Source organism: Phaethon lepturus, unplaced genomic scaffold (genome assembly GCF_000687285.1).
Source record: "Phaethon lepturus isolate BGI_N335 unplaced genomic scaffold, ASM68728v1 scaffold38244, whole genome shotgun sequence".
Classification (NCBI taxonomy): Eukaryota; Metazoa; Chordata; class Aves; order Phaethontiformes; family Phaethontidae; genus Phaethon; species Phaethon lepturus.
In genome coordinates, this window is record NW_010534904.1 from 81,490 (window position 1) to 97,196 (window position 15,707).

The following is a 15,707-nucleotide window of genomic DNA, read 5'->3' on the forward strand; positions in this document are numbered from 1 at the left end:
AACTGGAATAATGGAGTAAACATTTTCCATATTTCTTATCTATTTTGGTCATAGTCTTTTATCTGCCTTAAGTTTCTAGATTAAGGGCGTGATTGCATTTAACATGCCCTTTCCCTTTGAGTCTTGTAATTTCTGTGTAGCAGTTGAATAAAATGGTGTTTCATGTTGTCCAGGCTAAGAAAACAAACAAACTTGGATAACCATCTTAGGTAAGATTAGATGAGTGAGTAACATGAGAGAGACAGAGAGGGTTTTTCTTGTATTTGTTTTTCTAAAGCTGCATAGCTCTTGAATGGCAACAGAAGGGAAAAAAAACTTGGGGAAAAAAAAAAGTCATGGTAGGGTAGATGCTGAGTTCATTCATTTATTAGCGTCTTATAACTAGGGCTGTGGATGAAGGGAGAAAAAAACATCTTGATGCTTGTGCAATATTTAAAATAGTGATGTTGAATGGAATTTTCTTCTGTGAAAATGCTTATAATTTCATGATACAGAAATACTGTTTCCATATAAATGCTAAGAGAACTTGTATTTGTTGTTTCTGTAATATGCCATAGGCCTGTCGTTTATACACCTGATGAACCACTATCACTTCAAGTTACTACCACTACTTCCATATGAAATGTTGTCAATGAAAAAACATAGCCAGCTCAGTTGACTCTGGTTTCATTCACAGAATCTTCTGGGGCTTTGCTGTTCAACATACTTAAATGTAATCTTTCAGTTGTTAACATGAATATTTTTCAATATATATATTTTTGTGTGTATATATATTTCTAAACTAAGTGATGCTGTAAATTTAATTTCTAATACATCATCTCATAAGTTAACAAGCTAAGCTTAACAAGCTGTTTGCAGAGCAAATTGTTTGCCTATCATACGTGGAAAAAAAATTGAGCAGACACACCTCTCTGCTGCCAATGCCGTGTTAGAATTTAGTGGTCCTTAGTCAGATAACTTAATTTAAAATTGTTTAAAAAAAAAACCCAAACAACAAACATTTAGTGAATTTTTACTTCAGTTAATTAAGTGAAATTAAGTTTTGATATACTAAGCAAGCCAAATTTCTTCATTTAGTGAGATTTTTAATTTTTATTTTTTGCACTATTTCTAACAAAGAAGGAATCCTCTGTATACCTCACTAAATACAGTTTCTTCCTTTCAGAAGTCAGTTAATTGAATACTGGATGGAGGGTTTTGTTCGTTTTTAAACTATCTGATTTTGAATATTATTCTAGAGGTTAGTGTTGGGAAGGTTTTGTTTTCTAATGTAAATTAAACGCAAGAGGGGAACAGGGAAATAAGATATTTAACAAGTAAGATGAGTCAAAGTCAGTTTATATGCATTTACAAATTTAATTACAAGTAACTTATCAGTACTAGTGCTGTTTATTTTTGGATCCCATTTTGACCCAATGTTATGAATAGTTTAACTACAATCCCCACCCTCTCATCTATTTTTAACTAACTTTAACCCATATGTCCCTTGAAAATAAATATACAGTCACAAGGTTGAAACTTTGTAAGGTTACCTTAAGGAATGGATGCCTCAATACTATCCAGTGGTTGGACAAAAAAAAAAATGTTTCACTTAAATACTTGCTTGTATTTGAAATACAGATATTGGTAGACATTAGAGCTTGACTTAGCAGGAGAATCTATGTAGCTCTTAAAAGATATGTTACTTTTTTCCACTCAGAAGTGTGGGCAGTAGCCAGATGGAGTAGATAATTTCACTGTGGAAGCTTGTTTACACAGTGCATTTTCCCAGAAGTGCTGGATCCAATGTGTATGGGCTATATAGGGGTCTGCTAAGTCAGATTTGATGTCTTGCAGGCCATGTCTCTAGCTCATGGCTAGTTAGAGGCTTAATAGTATAGAATGTGTTTTATTAAACTAATGCACAGTATGTATAGCTGGAGAAATCAACGAACAAATAGGGCAACTCTAGGAGAACTGTTTTCCAAGGAATAAATTCTCATGAGAACTCGTCTTTCTATGAGGACTGTTTGTAGTTGATGAGATTTGCTAGAACAGGTAATGAATGCCTTTGGCTTTGTTAGTCTTTTGCCTTTTAATGTGCAGGTATTGCTGCCTGTGCTGGGGAGGAGACTGTCTTCTAACCCCAGCACTTAAGGTTTGACATGATGCAATTCATACATTATTCAGGGTCTGTGGTGTTACTTTGTTTCATTTCCCAGTTAAAGCGTGGAGCTTTATGAAGAAGCAGAATACTTCATGAATAATTGAGACATGATGCTGAGACGGTGGTGTGTGTAGGTTTCAAGAAACTGCAGATTCCATTTCTGGTTGAGTCACTGTTCTGCTGTGTAAATTTGCACGGGTTCTGTCATTTCCATGTAAAATAAGAGTGAGTGGAACTTCTTTAAACTGCTCGAGTATTCTCGTAAAAATAAAAGCCTTTGATAAAGATGCCTGAATTTTAATAGCTTGCAGATCATTGAGTAATTTGCATCAAGTGCAACCCTCTTTTTACATAATGCCACCACCATTGTGCTGATGTCTATCAAGTATATGGAGAACAGCTCTGAGAAATATCGCATCTCTTAGGCACAGAGCTCAGTGGGAACTCTTGCTTTAGTAACATATTGAATGTAAAAATCTAAAAATGCTATCAGGACTGTTTCTGAAGTTATGAGAAACAGGCATTCTCTCCAAAGCTTTGATTTGAAATAGGGGAATATGCTTATGAACAAATCTGTTTAAATATGTCGCACGTCTCATTTCTGCATGTCCACCAAAAGGATTCAGAATATGGACTGCAGCCTTTAAATTGCAGTCTTATGTGGCAGTGGGTTTTTCTATCTCTTTAATTTTTACTTCTTTTAAAAATAGCTACGGTTCAGGTATAAAACATGAGTTCATATTTTGATTTTAGTCATATGCTGCCATCTTTCTTCTGATACTTTGAAGAGACTTTGAGATAAGCAGTCTTTCTGGCATTTTTTCCTTTCATATATGTTTTTGCAGTTTTAGAAATTTTTAAGATGGTCAGAAAGTGATATTTTTTTATGGAAGATATGGACCCTATTTTTTTGGCTGCTGGAAAATGCTGAATTAAAATGTTTTTCAAAATGTCACATCACTACAGAGCAAATCCAGGAAAATACTTTGCTGCTGTTTTAAACTCATGAATATTAATCCACTTTTGAGCTTAAAGGATTTGGGGAGCCGGTTGCAGAGTATGATGATGCTTTAAGACATTTGTTGAACTTTCAAATATGTGAGAATAAAATGCAAATATAAATAAATGTTGAAGCCTCTTTTGATTCTAATGTAAGCTGAGTTGATAAAAGATCTTTCCATTTTGGTTACTTAAACTGTATAGAGTTCTTAGCCTGCGTGGTTGATCATAGACAGATAAATGTGGAGTCAAGTTTAGCTTCTGTTGTCATCTTACCAGTTTTATAGATCCAGCTACGGAAATACAGAGGAGATGTATTTTTTACAAGGAATAACTAAAAACATACTGGATTTTTAGTCCTTGCCCCTTAATTTGTTCTCATTAGTTTATCAGGAACAACTTGAGACATTTACTGTTATACAGAGGCTGAATTCCACGGTAACAGCTGTAAAGTGAACTGAAGGCAATCTTATTTTGCTATGAAGAACATCAAACCCATTTGGGAAATCCAGTTGCAGGAACTTGCTAAACGTTGATCTGAGGTGCATTCATTCTGCATCCAGGCAGAGCATGTATGGCCTTCATTCTTCCTTATGTTTCCTCATGTTCCTGCACAGGAGCTGCACATTTTCCTTTTGAAATAGATTATATGATAAAAAGGCTGTTGTACTAGTTTATAGAATACAGAACTAACTGCACTGATATTGTGCCTGGATAACTGTCTTTGTTCATTATTGCTAATGAAACGTTATTTACAAGTGGAATGTGTATTTTGTAAAGATTTTTTGTACTGGTTTAATGTTCTTGGTGGTAGAGGGTGGAGCAGATGTTTGAGATTCATCTACCATAGCTTAAATTTCAGATTCTCAAAGGTGATAGTTGAAAGCTCTTCATCTTAGGCAATAAATGGTAAGTTTCATTTTGTGACCTAGGAAGACTGTAGTAATTGGAGTTTCTGTGAAATCCTCTATTGATGACTGTTGTAATTTTTAAACATAAAGAGCTCATGCTTGTCAGAGAACATAACTAGGTTAGTGACCCTGACCAGGCTTTTGTGACTACTGTACTGGAGCCCTGTGTTTGTTAGAAGCTTTCTGAGTAAAAATGGAATCCAGATGCTTTTGCTGGCTAGAGTCTTAGGGCAAAGTCCTAGGTATGCACATCCTCTGCCCAACACTTGTTTACAAGGTTGAGACTATGTGATCCAACGGCTCTGCTGTTACCAGTATTGCTGGTTTCTAAACGTTGTCTAGTTGCTTATGGATAATTTCACAGAATTCTACCACCAGTGGCACTTTGATTTGCAGGTTCAGAGCCATGAGGTTATTGAAGTGTAGGAATGTATGTATTGCATATTATTACATTTATTTTGGACTGTAAAACTAAGTATAGTAGAACCAGCTTTAAACCTGATGAGTATATTCCATGTTAACAGTTTTCATCTTTAAATTTAACAATGTATGACTTCCCCAAAGAGAACAGTAGGCATGGATATTTTAGGGGCTTCCCAATTGAGTGTTCTGCTGCCAGTTAGCTTTAGATAAGATGTGTGTGATGTGACACTTACTGTGGTAGGTTTGCTACCCAGAGAATTCGTGATCTCTATTTCATACAACCTGTGTACCGATAAGGTTCTTCGGTGGTTCTTTAGTAACAATTACATTTTTACCATGTACATGACAATTACAGTCAAAACATGAATTCTAACAACCTTACAGCTACTAAATAGATACAGGATTATAACAGAAAAAATGTAGTTAATTCTAGTAGACCACTTCTGTCCTGGAAACTAACGTTCATTCCCACTAGTAACCCAGGTATATTTACCTGTAACACATAAACTGTGTGTTATACTAGGTAATCCAGCAGGCGGCAAAGTAGGGTGGGCAGAAACAAATTGCGTGCTTTCGGTCAAATTCATAGCAGGAGAACCAGCAGGTGGCACAGATTTATTCTCATACCCAGTTTGAGGTTGGATTCCCATTGGTAGTATATTTTTCATTTCACAATTTTATCTTTTTCTACATGATGTTTTGATGTGTATCCATTTCTCATAAATATGTTGATGTGTTGCTCTGTGAGTCTTGCTGCCTTTGTGTTATTGTGAGCTTGACTTAGGGATGACTGTGAGATTGTCTTCTGTGCTGCTCTCTGTTGTTGATGGAATATTGTAAACTGGATGACATGCTCTAGAAAAGATTATACTTCAATTAAACAGCATGTTTCAGAGCAAATCTGGAAACTATGTCTTTAATGAAGAACTGGGAAAAAAAAAGCTGGGAAGCACTTCAGTACTTTATTTCAAAACTTTTTTAACCTCTATATTCATAGTTTGTCACTTGAGTTGTAGCTGTCTAACAAATGTGATGAGTAATTTGATCTACACTTTCATATACCCTCTTATATTGGATGTTGAATAGGCATCTCTGTTCCATGCTTCAGAAGCCTGACCTTGAGGTGCGTTCAGCATTTGTAACTTGATAGTTTATTTCAAAGGGTCTGGGCTATCTGCTGCCTCCTTTAAAGGTACTGTTGCAGGATTTTCACTCTTGAATCAAGTCTACAGCATGGGCTATAGCAGAGTGAACATTACTAAACAATTATTAGCACTGAAAGGAAATTAAAGGGGAAGAAATAGTCCGATACCGCGGTGTCAATGTTCCACCTTTTGAGTGGAATGGATCAGCCCTTTCAGCGACACAGCTTCAGGTGCGAGAACAGTGTGAAAGCATGCATTTAAAGAACTAGCTCAACAAGGTAACTTTTTAAAAGGTGTTTGAATTGAAAACACTGCTTTGAGTGTTCTTTTTACAGACCAAAAACTATTTTCTATTTCTGTTTCAGAAATTGCACATCAGAAAGCTGGAAAAAGAGAGCTATCGATACCACTGTACACTTCCAAGAGGCAGAAGAGCAAATCTGATTGTTACCAATAGGTATTAAGTTTTGAAGACTTTCTAAGGGCTTGTCTTGGTTTCAACTTGAGGATTAGACATCTGGCTAAGTCTAAACTGATTGCTCTTCTCTGCATATGTACTTTCCTTATCCATTTTCTTCTTGATTTTTTTAAAATAATTTTATTATTTTGTTTCCTTTATGGAAAATGTGATATGGTAATGCTGTCAATACTAGTTACTAATTTAGGAAGATGGTTTACTCTGAGGTAAGTGACCCTTTCATCATATTGGAGGGAAATACTCTTTTTTTTCTCTTTGGTTATAATTTTTCAAATTAGCTTGTAATAACTGTTTGGTCAAACCAACCTTTTGATAATAGACGTGTTTACAGTCTTGTTAATTTAAAGGATACTCTAAATGGAGTCTTAAGGTTTTTTGTAGGAGTATGAAAATTAATACTAAACTCATGAGACAATTTTTAGAATTCAAGATGTTACTAGTATTGGATACACAGTTTGAGGACTGAAAACTTTCTAAATACATTTAGAGAATGAAAAGGAACCCATGGATTATGATCTCCACATCCCAAACATCACCAGTTTCTACCTTGCCTGAATGTATGAGAGGGACTCATCCATAATGAGGCGTGGGGAGGCATCCCATCATGTTTTTTTATAATGACTAGTACACCTTAAAATTCATGCTGCTGCTCAACAAGCTTTTTCAATATACTGACAAAGTCCTTTAATGATAGTTAGGTGATTTAGTTGTTTGCAGCTTCAAATAAATGTGCACTTCTCTCCCTATCCCAGTTCTTCTCTACATACATAGAAGTTCTTGTTTAACTCCATTCAAAACTACTGCCTGCTTCTGTCTTCGTGTGCTAGCTGATACTGGAGCTTTGAAGTAATTGAAGGGGCAGCTAGCTAGCAACTGTAAACAGTAGCAACTGATCATCTGTCAGTCTAGTAGTAATTGTGTCACCGTGTAGCTAGTATGTAGCTGTTTGACTACCTTCATCTGATAGAGGCTCTCTTCGAGGAACTGGTTTGAATTAACTGATGACCCTTTGGTATCTAGTTCTAGTAAGGTGTTTGGATTTGGAGGGCTGGGTGGGTTTCGATTAGGTTGGCTTGTGCATAGTATGTGATATCATAGATAATCTGTGAGTCTGCAGGACAAAATTATTATTTCAGAATGTATATTAAGGAAATATGGTTCCGCTGTGACTGAGGGGATACTTTAAATCCACGTTGAAAATGCCTCTCAAACAAATTTCTTTTTCTTCTTTTTGTTTTGTTTTTCTGGTGAAGTTTTAGTCCAGGGAGAAATTGAGTATTAACTTTCTTTCTTTTGAACAGAAGAGTCATACATGTAAAAGAAGTGGAAGTCTTAGGTCATTTAACAACAGACTGGGATTACTTATTTGAAGATTTTACCTGCTGCCCCTCCTATGAAGCAAATGTTTTGAAAATAACTGTTTTGGTAAGAAAAGCATATAAATTTTTTTTTTTATTTAATACTATTTAGAGGACCAAATTTGCTCTTAACTTACTTATGGTTCTAACTGCTAACTATAGGACTATGAGACAGGATTTACTTAAGATTTCTTGAAAGTATGAGTTAGGTTGGGCAGACACCACATTAAAATCTAACCTGAAGTTGACATTCAAGCCATTTAAGTATCAGATTCTGCATTTTGTGAGTCACCTTCAGTACTTTTTTGTTCCTCTATGCAACAGGATCAAAGGATGTTCCAAAGGAAGGACAGTACGGGTCATGAATGTGTAAAGACAGTTCAGCTTCAGGATGAAACTACAGCAAGGGTATATATATATTTTTTTCTTTCATCTTCTTTCCTTATGATATTGTTAACAGTTGTTGAAACTTACTGTGTAAAAAGGATGGTGATGTTCAGAGACCCCTTGTAGAATAGACTGCTGTGCCTGAGGACAGTTTACCATATTTTCATGTTGAAAAATTAGTTCAACCAGGAGAACGATGAGACAAGATAGTTTAAAGCATTCAAGACAGTATATGCAATAATAATTTAAGGTTGAAGGTGCATAGTCTTATGTTTTGTGTATTAAAACTCATTAAAGGAAAATAATTCAAATACCTAAAGTACTAGTTTAAGTTCATTATAGCCTCTAGGATTCAACATACTGCTGAATTCTGCTACCTCCTCATTATTTCAAGATCACTGGACTAACCGAACAAGTGTACCTTGTGTGAAAAGACTTACTTAAATTCCTCCCACCTCTCACATTCCTGAAACCTGGGTTTTCTACCATTTAACTCTAAATGTTTATTCATATTGATGCTGATTTATTTTGGGAGCTTTTGTTCTGTGGCTGGTTGGGTCTCATAGCTGACTCACGTAAGCTAACTAACAATTTGTATAAATTCCAGGGTACTTAAACAATAGGAAAATTTACCTAGGAAACCATGCGTCTTACTGTAGTTTTGTATCAGGTGATGAGAGGGGAGCAGTCCTCCCTGATAGCAAAAGTGAAATCAATTTGATCCACAGCATCTTGGAAACACACTTGAAATTGTAGCTCTAGCAACTGGCAAGTCAGCAGCTAGAATGAGAACAGGGGCCAAATTGCTTCTATTAAATTGATCGAGCCTTCTAAAAAGAATAGGTTAGACCAGGAAGGCGGGGGAGGGGGTGGAATCGCTATCATTTTGAGGCACTTTATCAACTGGAAGAGTCTATATTATTTCTTTACTGTCTGTTGTCTAAAGAAAAAGTTCCTTCAGCTCTTTCTCACAACATGTCTTCCAAATCACTCCTTTGGTTAACTAATTTAAATCCTTTATCCTTTTAGTTTGCCTGTATCTTAGTGTCGTGGCCAAAGCTGGGACATTGTACAAAACACGCAGGCCACATTAGAAGTATAATTCTTTGTGTTTCATTCTTTTTTTTTTTTCTGTTATTGCCTAACTGTGTGTTGCTTTACTAGTCTTTATGCTGCTATGTATACATTGAAAATAATTTTTTTTTTTTTGTCCTGAAGTGCAACACTCTACCCATTGACCTTCTGTAGATTTTTGTTTCTTGAGTTTATCAGTATTAGTCTTCATTCTGGATCTCTCTTCTTTTGTATAGATTCCACTTGTAAAACTATATCAATTTGATACGAAGACACAAAAAAGTACACTTCACAAATAATTGTCACTTCTTTGAAGACTTCTGTCGTGCCCTTTGTATGTGCATGAATCAAATGTCTTTAAGATCACATTAAGGTTATCTGTAGCTTCCTCCTCCTTTCTGTCTCCGCTAAAAACAAGCAAGCATTTTAGGTTTGTCCTTCCTTAGTCCTCTGAATCTTTCCCCAGCCTCCATGAGTTATCAGAAATACATAAATGTTTGAAATACTTCAAGTACACTTGATGCATGTTATTTGCCATCCAGCTTAACTTATTCTTTATTTTTAATATTCATTGTTGTATAAATGAGTTTTATTTTCATTGAAATCATGAATAAAAACGTCCTTACAAGTGTTTCAAACACTTCATCTCTCACTAAATGCTGGAATTACTCAGGTAGCATCAAAGCAACCATCCAAGCTACCCCAGCACATTTTGTTTTGTTTTTAACCCTAGGCTTTTATGCATATCACACTCACATTAATTTTCTCAGACTAGAAATATATCACTATGTTAATATTATATATACATGCTTTATGCATAATATAAAATATGTTTAGTGTTAGACAGAGGAGATGGGTGTTTTTTTAAAACCATGAGATTGTTTGGATTCAGGAATTAAATAAAGATGACTGGTTTAGTTGTACTGCTTTTGTTCAGTTAAGTTGTGTCTAATTTTAGAATTATTCTTAGTTCTATTTTAATTTATCCTTTTGTGAATTTCAACTAACTACACAATTGTTTGCATATAACAGAGTTGTACTTGGTGGTTTGGCCTGAACATGAGGCCTCTTCTGAGGCTCTTTTACCTCAGACAGAATCTAGTAGTTGTAGGCTCTCAATACTCTTCTATCCATTTTAGAAGAGAGACAATACTTAATTTGATCTGATAATAAATTTTCTTCAGAAGACCTTATTCTTACGGCATTTAAACTTTCACTAAAATTAATGTGTAGCAACAGGAACAGATGTCAAGAGATGACACATACTAGGTCAGTGGATCTAGTATGTTGCAGTACTTGATCAGTATATTTATTTAAGAGACCTTTGATCCCATAATACTGAAAATTCAGCAAAGACAGAAGGAATGCGTCCTTATATTTGTGTTAGTGAATATTATGTATGTGAAACGGCTATTTAAATGCTAACTGCTGTTTTACAGTGTATGTGTGTTAATAGTACAGGCTGTAGTTCCCAGCTGCGTAGGCTGAGTGGACATGAGCTTAATGCTGGGTCTGTAAATGGCCTGACTTTTGAAAGTCTCCAGAGCATGTAGTATGGAAATGTCATTTGCTTGTTTGTTTAAAATTATTGATCACTTGTAATGGAGTGCTGCCTGAGGAAGGTTTATCTAGTTAAGTGTGAATAACATCATTAATGTTACTACTTGAAAAATCAGAGTAGACTGATAATATCACTGAAGTTTTTTCTGGGTTGAATATTATGCATGTGAATCAGAAGCTATGTATCTAATTTAAGGCTCATAAATTAGCCAGTGCATATATAGGTTTTGCGGTTTGTGGAATTACCTATTTTTTAGTAGTATCTTATGGAAGAAAACTGTAGATTGCATGCTTTAATTTTCTTTCTTTCAATATGTTGCTTTACAGAGGATTTGTTGTGCCATTCAGGAAGCCCAGGCAACAAGAAAACAACAAAAGTTGGTGAAGCAAGCATCATTGCAGTTGAAGAAACCACAAACACCATCTTGATAATGACAGGATTTGTCGGGTTTGACCTTTGGTATGCAATTTTATCCCTAAAATTGATTAGAAGCAACATGGAAACATTGTGCAGAAACTAAAGATAAAATATCTGAGGTCTTCCTTCAAAGTTAACAGCCATAAACACTTTATTTTAAGAAGCTATGTCTCTTTCTAAAACTATTGGTTTCGTTATTCTAAAATACGCATTTAAGTTTAAAAATTAAAACTTGCTAAAATGTTTTACCACTCTGAAATTTTCTGCCCTTCTTCACACCAGAAGTTCTTGTAAATGGATTCTAAAATAAAGTGGTTATCTGATTTGCACTCTTAAGTTTATGGTTTACAGACAGGTTGTGGTAATTGTGGTTCTAGCATTTTGCAAAATAAAGTACTTGTGTTACTGATTGAAACGAATTAAAAACTCCTTTTTATTTTAGGCAGCATTCTCTTTAAATTAAGGAAGAAATAAACATAATTTAGCTACTATAATTTCATCCTTGTCTGTTTAATAGTAGAAAATACTGCACTGGAGCAACATAGGTATGAATATGTATGAAAGAAATAGGCTGTTGTTGTCTGGAAATGCTTACTTTGGAATGTTGTCACTTTACCTTGTAAATGAAAACTTGCACTTTAAAAATGGAAAATATTATTCACCTGTCATGTGCATGTATATTGTTTGGGTTGTATTGCTGTAGCTTGAAGACTTCTCCAGGAGGAACAGCATGCTGGTTTTAGACAGCATTGTATGTCAAAAGCTTAAATCAAAGTAATTAGCTTTCCATCTTTCAGTGTATAGTTACTACACTGGAAGAGTGCCATCTCATTAAGCTAGAAGTCACTTTTGATATAATATTTTTGTTGCAATTTCTCTTCCCAAAGACTGTTGTCATTCAGTTTAGCAAGATATTTAAGCACATTTAAAGTATATGTGTAGTTCTTAATGGTATAAATAATCCCATGAACTTCATTGAGACACGTTCCATTCTTAACACTAGGCACATACATAAGTAACTGTCTGGGTCAAGGACTGTATGAACAAATAGATTTGAGTTCAGTGATCACTGAACTAAGAGCTCTTGCTGTCAGTCTTTGGCTCTCGAATAAGATATAAAATGTCATTGCAAACACTTGTGAAAATTTGCTCTTTCTACCTTCACTGGGAAAGAATGATTTCTGGTTTTTGATTTAATTTTGTACCATATAATAGCTATAGATACAAACTCAATGAATACAAATGGCAATATTCTTGCATAGATCTATTCAGTAAGTGGAGCAATCTTGAGAACTAGGCCTGGATTTTTAAACTCTTTTTATACTTAAGGGCTGCGGGATTCTATAAATGTGCTCTTAACCTGTACCTATGATCTCACCAAAACTAGAAAGCTTAAGATACTTGAAAGTAAGCTGCCAAACACAGACCTTTCAAGAGCATCTGCAGACATGATTGTATTGCTATTGTATGAGCATGGCTATTAATCCAGTTTGTTATGATGGAAAAAATGGGGTACAACCTTTAATTCTGTGATATCACTTATTTTCTAGAAAGCTCTGCTCAAACATTAACTAAATTAGCTGTGTAGGCTGTATGTATTTCAAGCTCATGTTTAAAAAAAAAAGACAATAAATTTTTATATGCAATTATTTGTGCTATGATTATAACCGTTGCTGTTTCTAAAATACATTATATGCTGTTGCTTGACCACATATCACTGGTACTATACGTGAAAAAATTATTGGAGTGCTAGCATACTGCAGAAGAGCTTTCTATAGCCCAGTGTTTCTTTCAGCCAGGTTTCTGGCAAGTAAGGGATAGTTGTATGTGTACTGTACAAGAGACCCGGAGGGTCTCTTGTCTAGTCCCTAAGTTTATGTCTAGCATACGAACAACTACAGAATTAAATCCTCTGTAGATGAACTGCAGGAATGAGGCATTGTTTGGATAGAGTGCATTTTCAGACAATCTTTAGTGGTGAATTTCAACCAGGTGCTGCAATGCAAAGTAAAAGAGCTTTTTCAAAGATTCTGGCTTTTTTTTTTTTTCTCTCTGGCAACAAGGTGATTTCCCATACCTTTTCTTACAATGAGCTCCCAGAAGTTTTTGCTGTCTCAAAAGCCAAGTTTTACTGAATTGATTACTAATTTGTTAATTAGAACTCCAAGCATTTAGGTCAGACCTGGATCCTTGCTTTGCCTCAGTTACTCCATTGCTTTCTTGCTCACCATAGGTTTCTCCACCACCCCCCCGCCCCTCCCTGGCCTGGATGGGTGTTTAGTCCTTGCAGCTGTTTTCTCTGTCTCTTGCTTGAGCTGTACCCTCCTTTCTGAAACTTTCTCAGTGCTTTCTGTTGTGCCCTCACTCCCTGAGCATGCTCAGTTGCTTCCTAGGCAGAGAACAGTATGTCCTTCCTCAATGTAGAGCTACCTCAACCTATTAACTATTTTAAAGGACAGCAGCAGAAGATGATAATAAAATTAAACTGTTTCATGTAAAAACATGTTAATATGCTTTTGCTTATGACTTTAGAACCACCTAATGCTTAAAAGAGAAGGGCATGAGAACTTTTGGAATAGATAATGGGTGTATGTGGTTCTTCAGAGGGTGTTGCTATCAATTCCACTTAACTGTGGGCTTTTTTTAGGGAGTATTTTACTTCGATAATTTGCATTTAATTTCTATTAAATCTGGAGATTAGTAGGTCTTCACATGCTGAAATGTTGTATTTTGAAAATACTATCGGCTTCTTTACTAATTTATTACCTGAGCTTGGTCCATTTTGCTGTTAACTGTTCAGAGGGATTTTTAGGATCTCTTTTAATGGGAATTTCAGTTGGATTTTATTCAGACTTTCATTGTATATTAAGTTTACTAGTACCAGTCGTTCTGTACAGAACTACAATAAGCCAACCACTTAAAACTACTTAAGTGAACTTTTAAAAGAAGCAAATACTACCCACCCACCAACACTCTTAAAAACACTGAGACTGTGGAATCTCCTTCCTCATAGATATTAACAACCCGAGTCGATATGGTCCTGGACAACCTGCTCTAGCTGACTGTGGTTGGACTGTGCAATCCCAAGAGATTGGAACAGGCTGTCCAGGGAGGTGGTGGAGTCACCATCACTGGAAGTGTTCCAAAAACGTGTGGATGTGGCACTTCGAGACATGGTTTAGGGGACATGGGTGGGTGGTGTTGGGTTAACGGTTGGGCTTGGTGATCTCAAAGGTCCTTTCCAACCTAATGATTCTGTGATTCTGAGACACCTTCCAGCTCCAGCGGCTCTGTGATTCTTTTGCAATAAGAAATCTGAAATACTCCCCTCTCTCCCCAAAAAGAAAGAAAACCCCCAAAGATGTGAGGTTCTCTGTTTCCTGGGTTAATGTAAATTGTATTGATCAAAACAACCTTACACCTGTCACCATCATGTTTAACCATTTTTTCTCAACACTTGCAGAGTCTGGAAGAATGTTTGGTTTATTATAGACACTGAATAGAGAGTGTTTTAATAGTAAGAGATTAAACAGTTAAGATTATTTAATGCTAAAATAGACTCATAGTTAAGATTAAAGTAGTAAGAGATTAAATTGTAAAGTTGAAGGAGGGGATAAATTAAGTAATTCAGCTTCACATTCGAGGTACCAATATTTTTATTTCATTGCTGGCAGTAAATATGGAGTGTTTTTTGTAGTAGAGTAACATAGGGATTACACTAGGTATATCCTAATCTTGGTCTTTGGTTGACAGTAAGGATTATTTATATAGGGGGATCTTGGGTGACTCAGGGTATTTATAAATAAAATTAAAAGGATTTAATCTTAAAAGTGTAAACTGACTTGTGAAACTTTTTGAAACTAGCAAGCATCTGTTTGACAAAATAATTCTTTCAACAGCTTATAAAGTCGCATTTAGTCAAACCTGAGTGTGAAGAGTTAATTTGGAATAGATGCCAGTGGACTGAAAACTTCAAGAGAAATCTTAATATAAGAAACAAGTGGAGGGATTTGAGAATCAACGTATACAACTTGAAAAATCAAAGCTTTAGTCTCTTTATTAAAATTTCCTGGACAAAGGTATGCTTTTGAGGGAGAGGGCAGTTATCAGGTAAACATACAATGCCACACAGCACATGAAGGGCAGATTGAAGGAAAGAAAAAAATTATTAGACATCTAGATGTAAAAGAAAATTTGTTCCAAGTATATGAATATCGTTCAGTTTAGTAATGATCCTAATGCAGTTCCCTTCCTGGGATTATGGATCTCAGTTGCAAAATCACTAAGTAACAATGATGCAAATACACAGATAGCCAGACTTAGGCATTTATTATCTCAGTGCTGCCATTTGCTCCTGTTTTGGAGTTTTCAAGATCTTTGTAAGCAACTAAGATGGTAGCTTAATCCAGTAACCTGACTTGTCTGAAGGAGACATAACCCTAAAAAGGAAACAGTTGACCTATCAGAAGGAATGTGTGAATTGAAAACTTGATTCAGTTCATTGTATCCTCACCCTTCCTACAGGTCAACAAGTAAACTTCTACTCTGAAATTATTTGATATAATTTGTTGTTTGTTTTGAGTGAGAATGTTCATTGTCTATCCTGTTCTAGTCTTCAGATTGCATTGGGGTAGGGGGATCGAGGGAGGTGGGAGGAACCCTGTAATATTGGCATGGTAGGTTGGGAGTGAAGGAAAGTGAAAGCAGGATGGTGATAAATCTGTAAAATGGCTCTTTAGAGGTAAAAAAATTGTAAAAGCTAACTTGCTATATCGAAATCCTGCTGCAAATTCCTTTTGCACCGGTAA

At 35.6% G+C, this 15,707-nt stretch overlaps 1 protein-coding gene across 1 annotated transcript in view; it reads left to right on the forward strand.

Moving 5' to 3' along the window:
* Positions 1-10,910, forward strand: part of VPS13C (vacuolar protein sorting 13 homolog C (S. cerevisiae)) — a gene marked incomplete at its 5' end in the record, with an annotated part of 91,157 nt that extends 80,247 nt beyond the window's left edge. The window contains 4 exons of the mRNA XM_010285641.1: positions 5,990-6,081; positions 7,404-7,527; positions 7,785-7,868; positions 10,809-10,910. Coding sequence (XP_010283943.1) covers positions 5,990-6,081; positions 7,404-7,527; positions 7,785-7,868; positions 10,809-10,910 — 402 coding nt within the window. The remainder of the gene's footprint in view (positions 1-5,989; positions 6,082-7,403; positions 7,528-7,784; positions 7,869-10,808) is intronic.
* Positions 10,911-15,707: the final 4,797 nt, after the last annotated feature.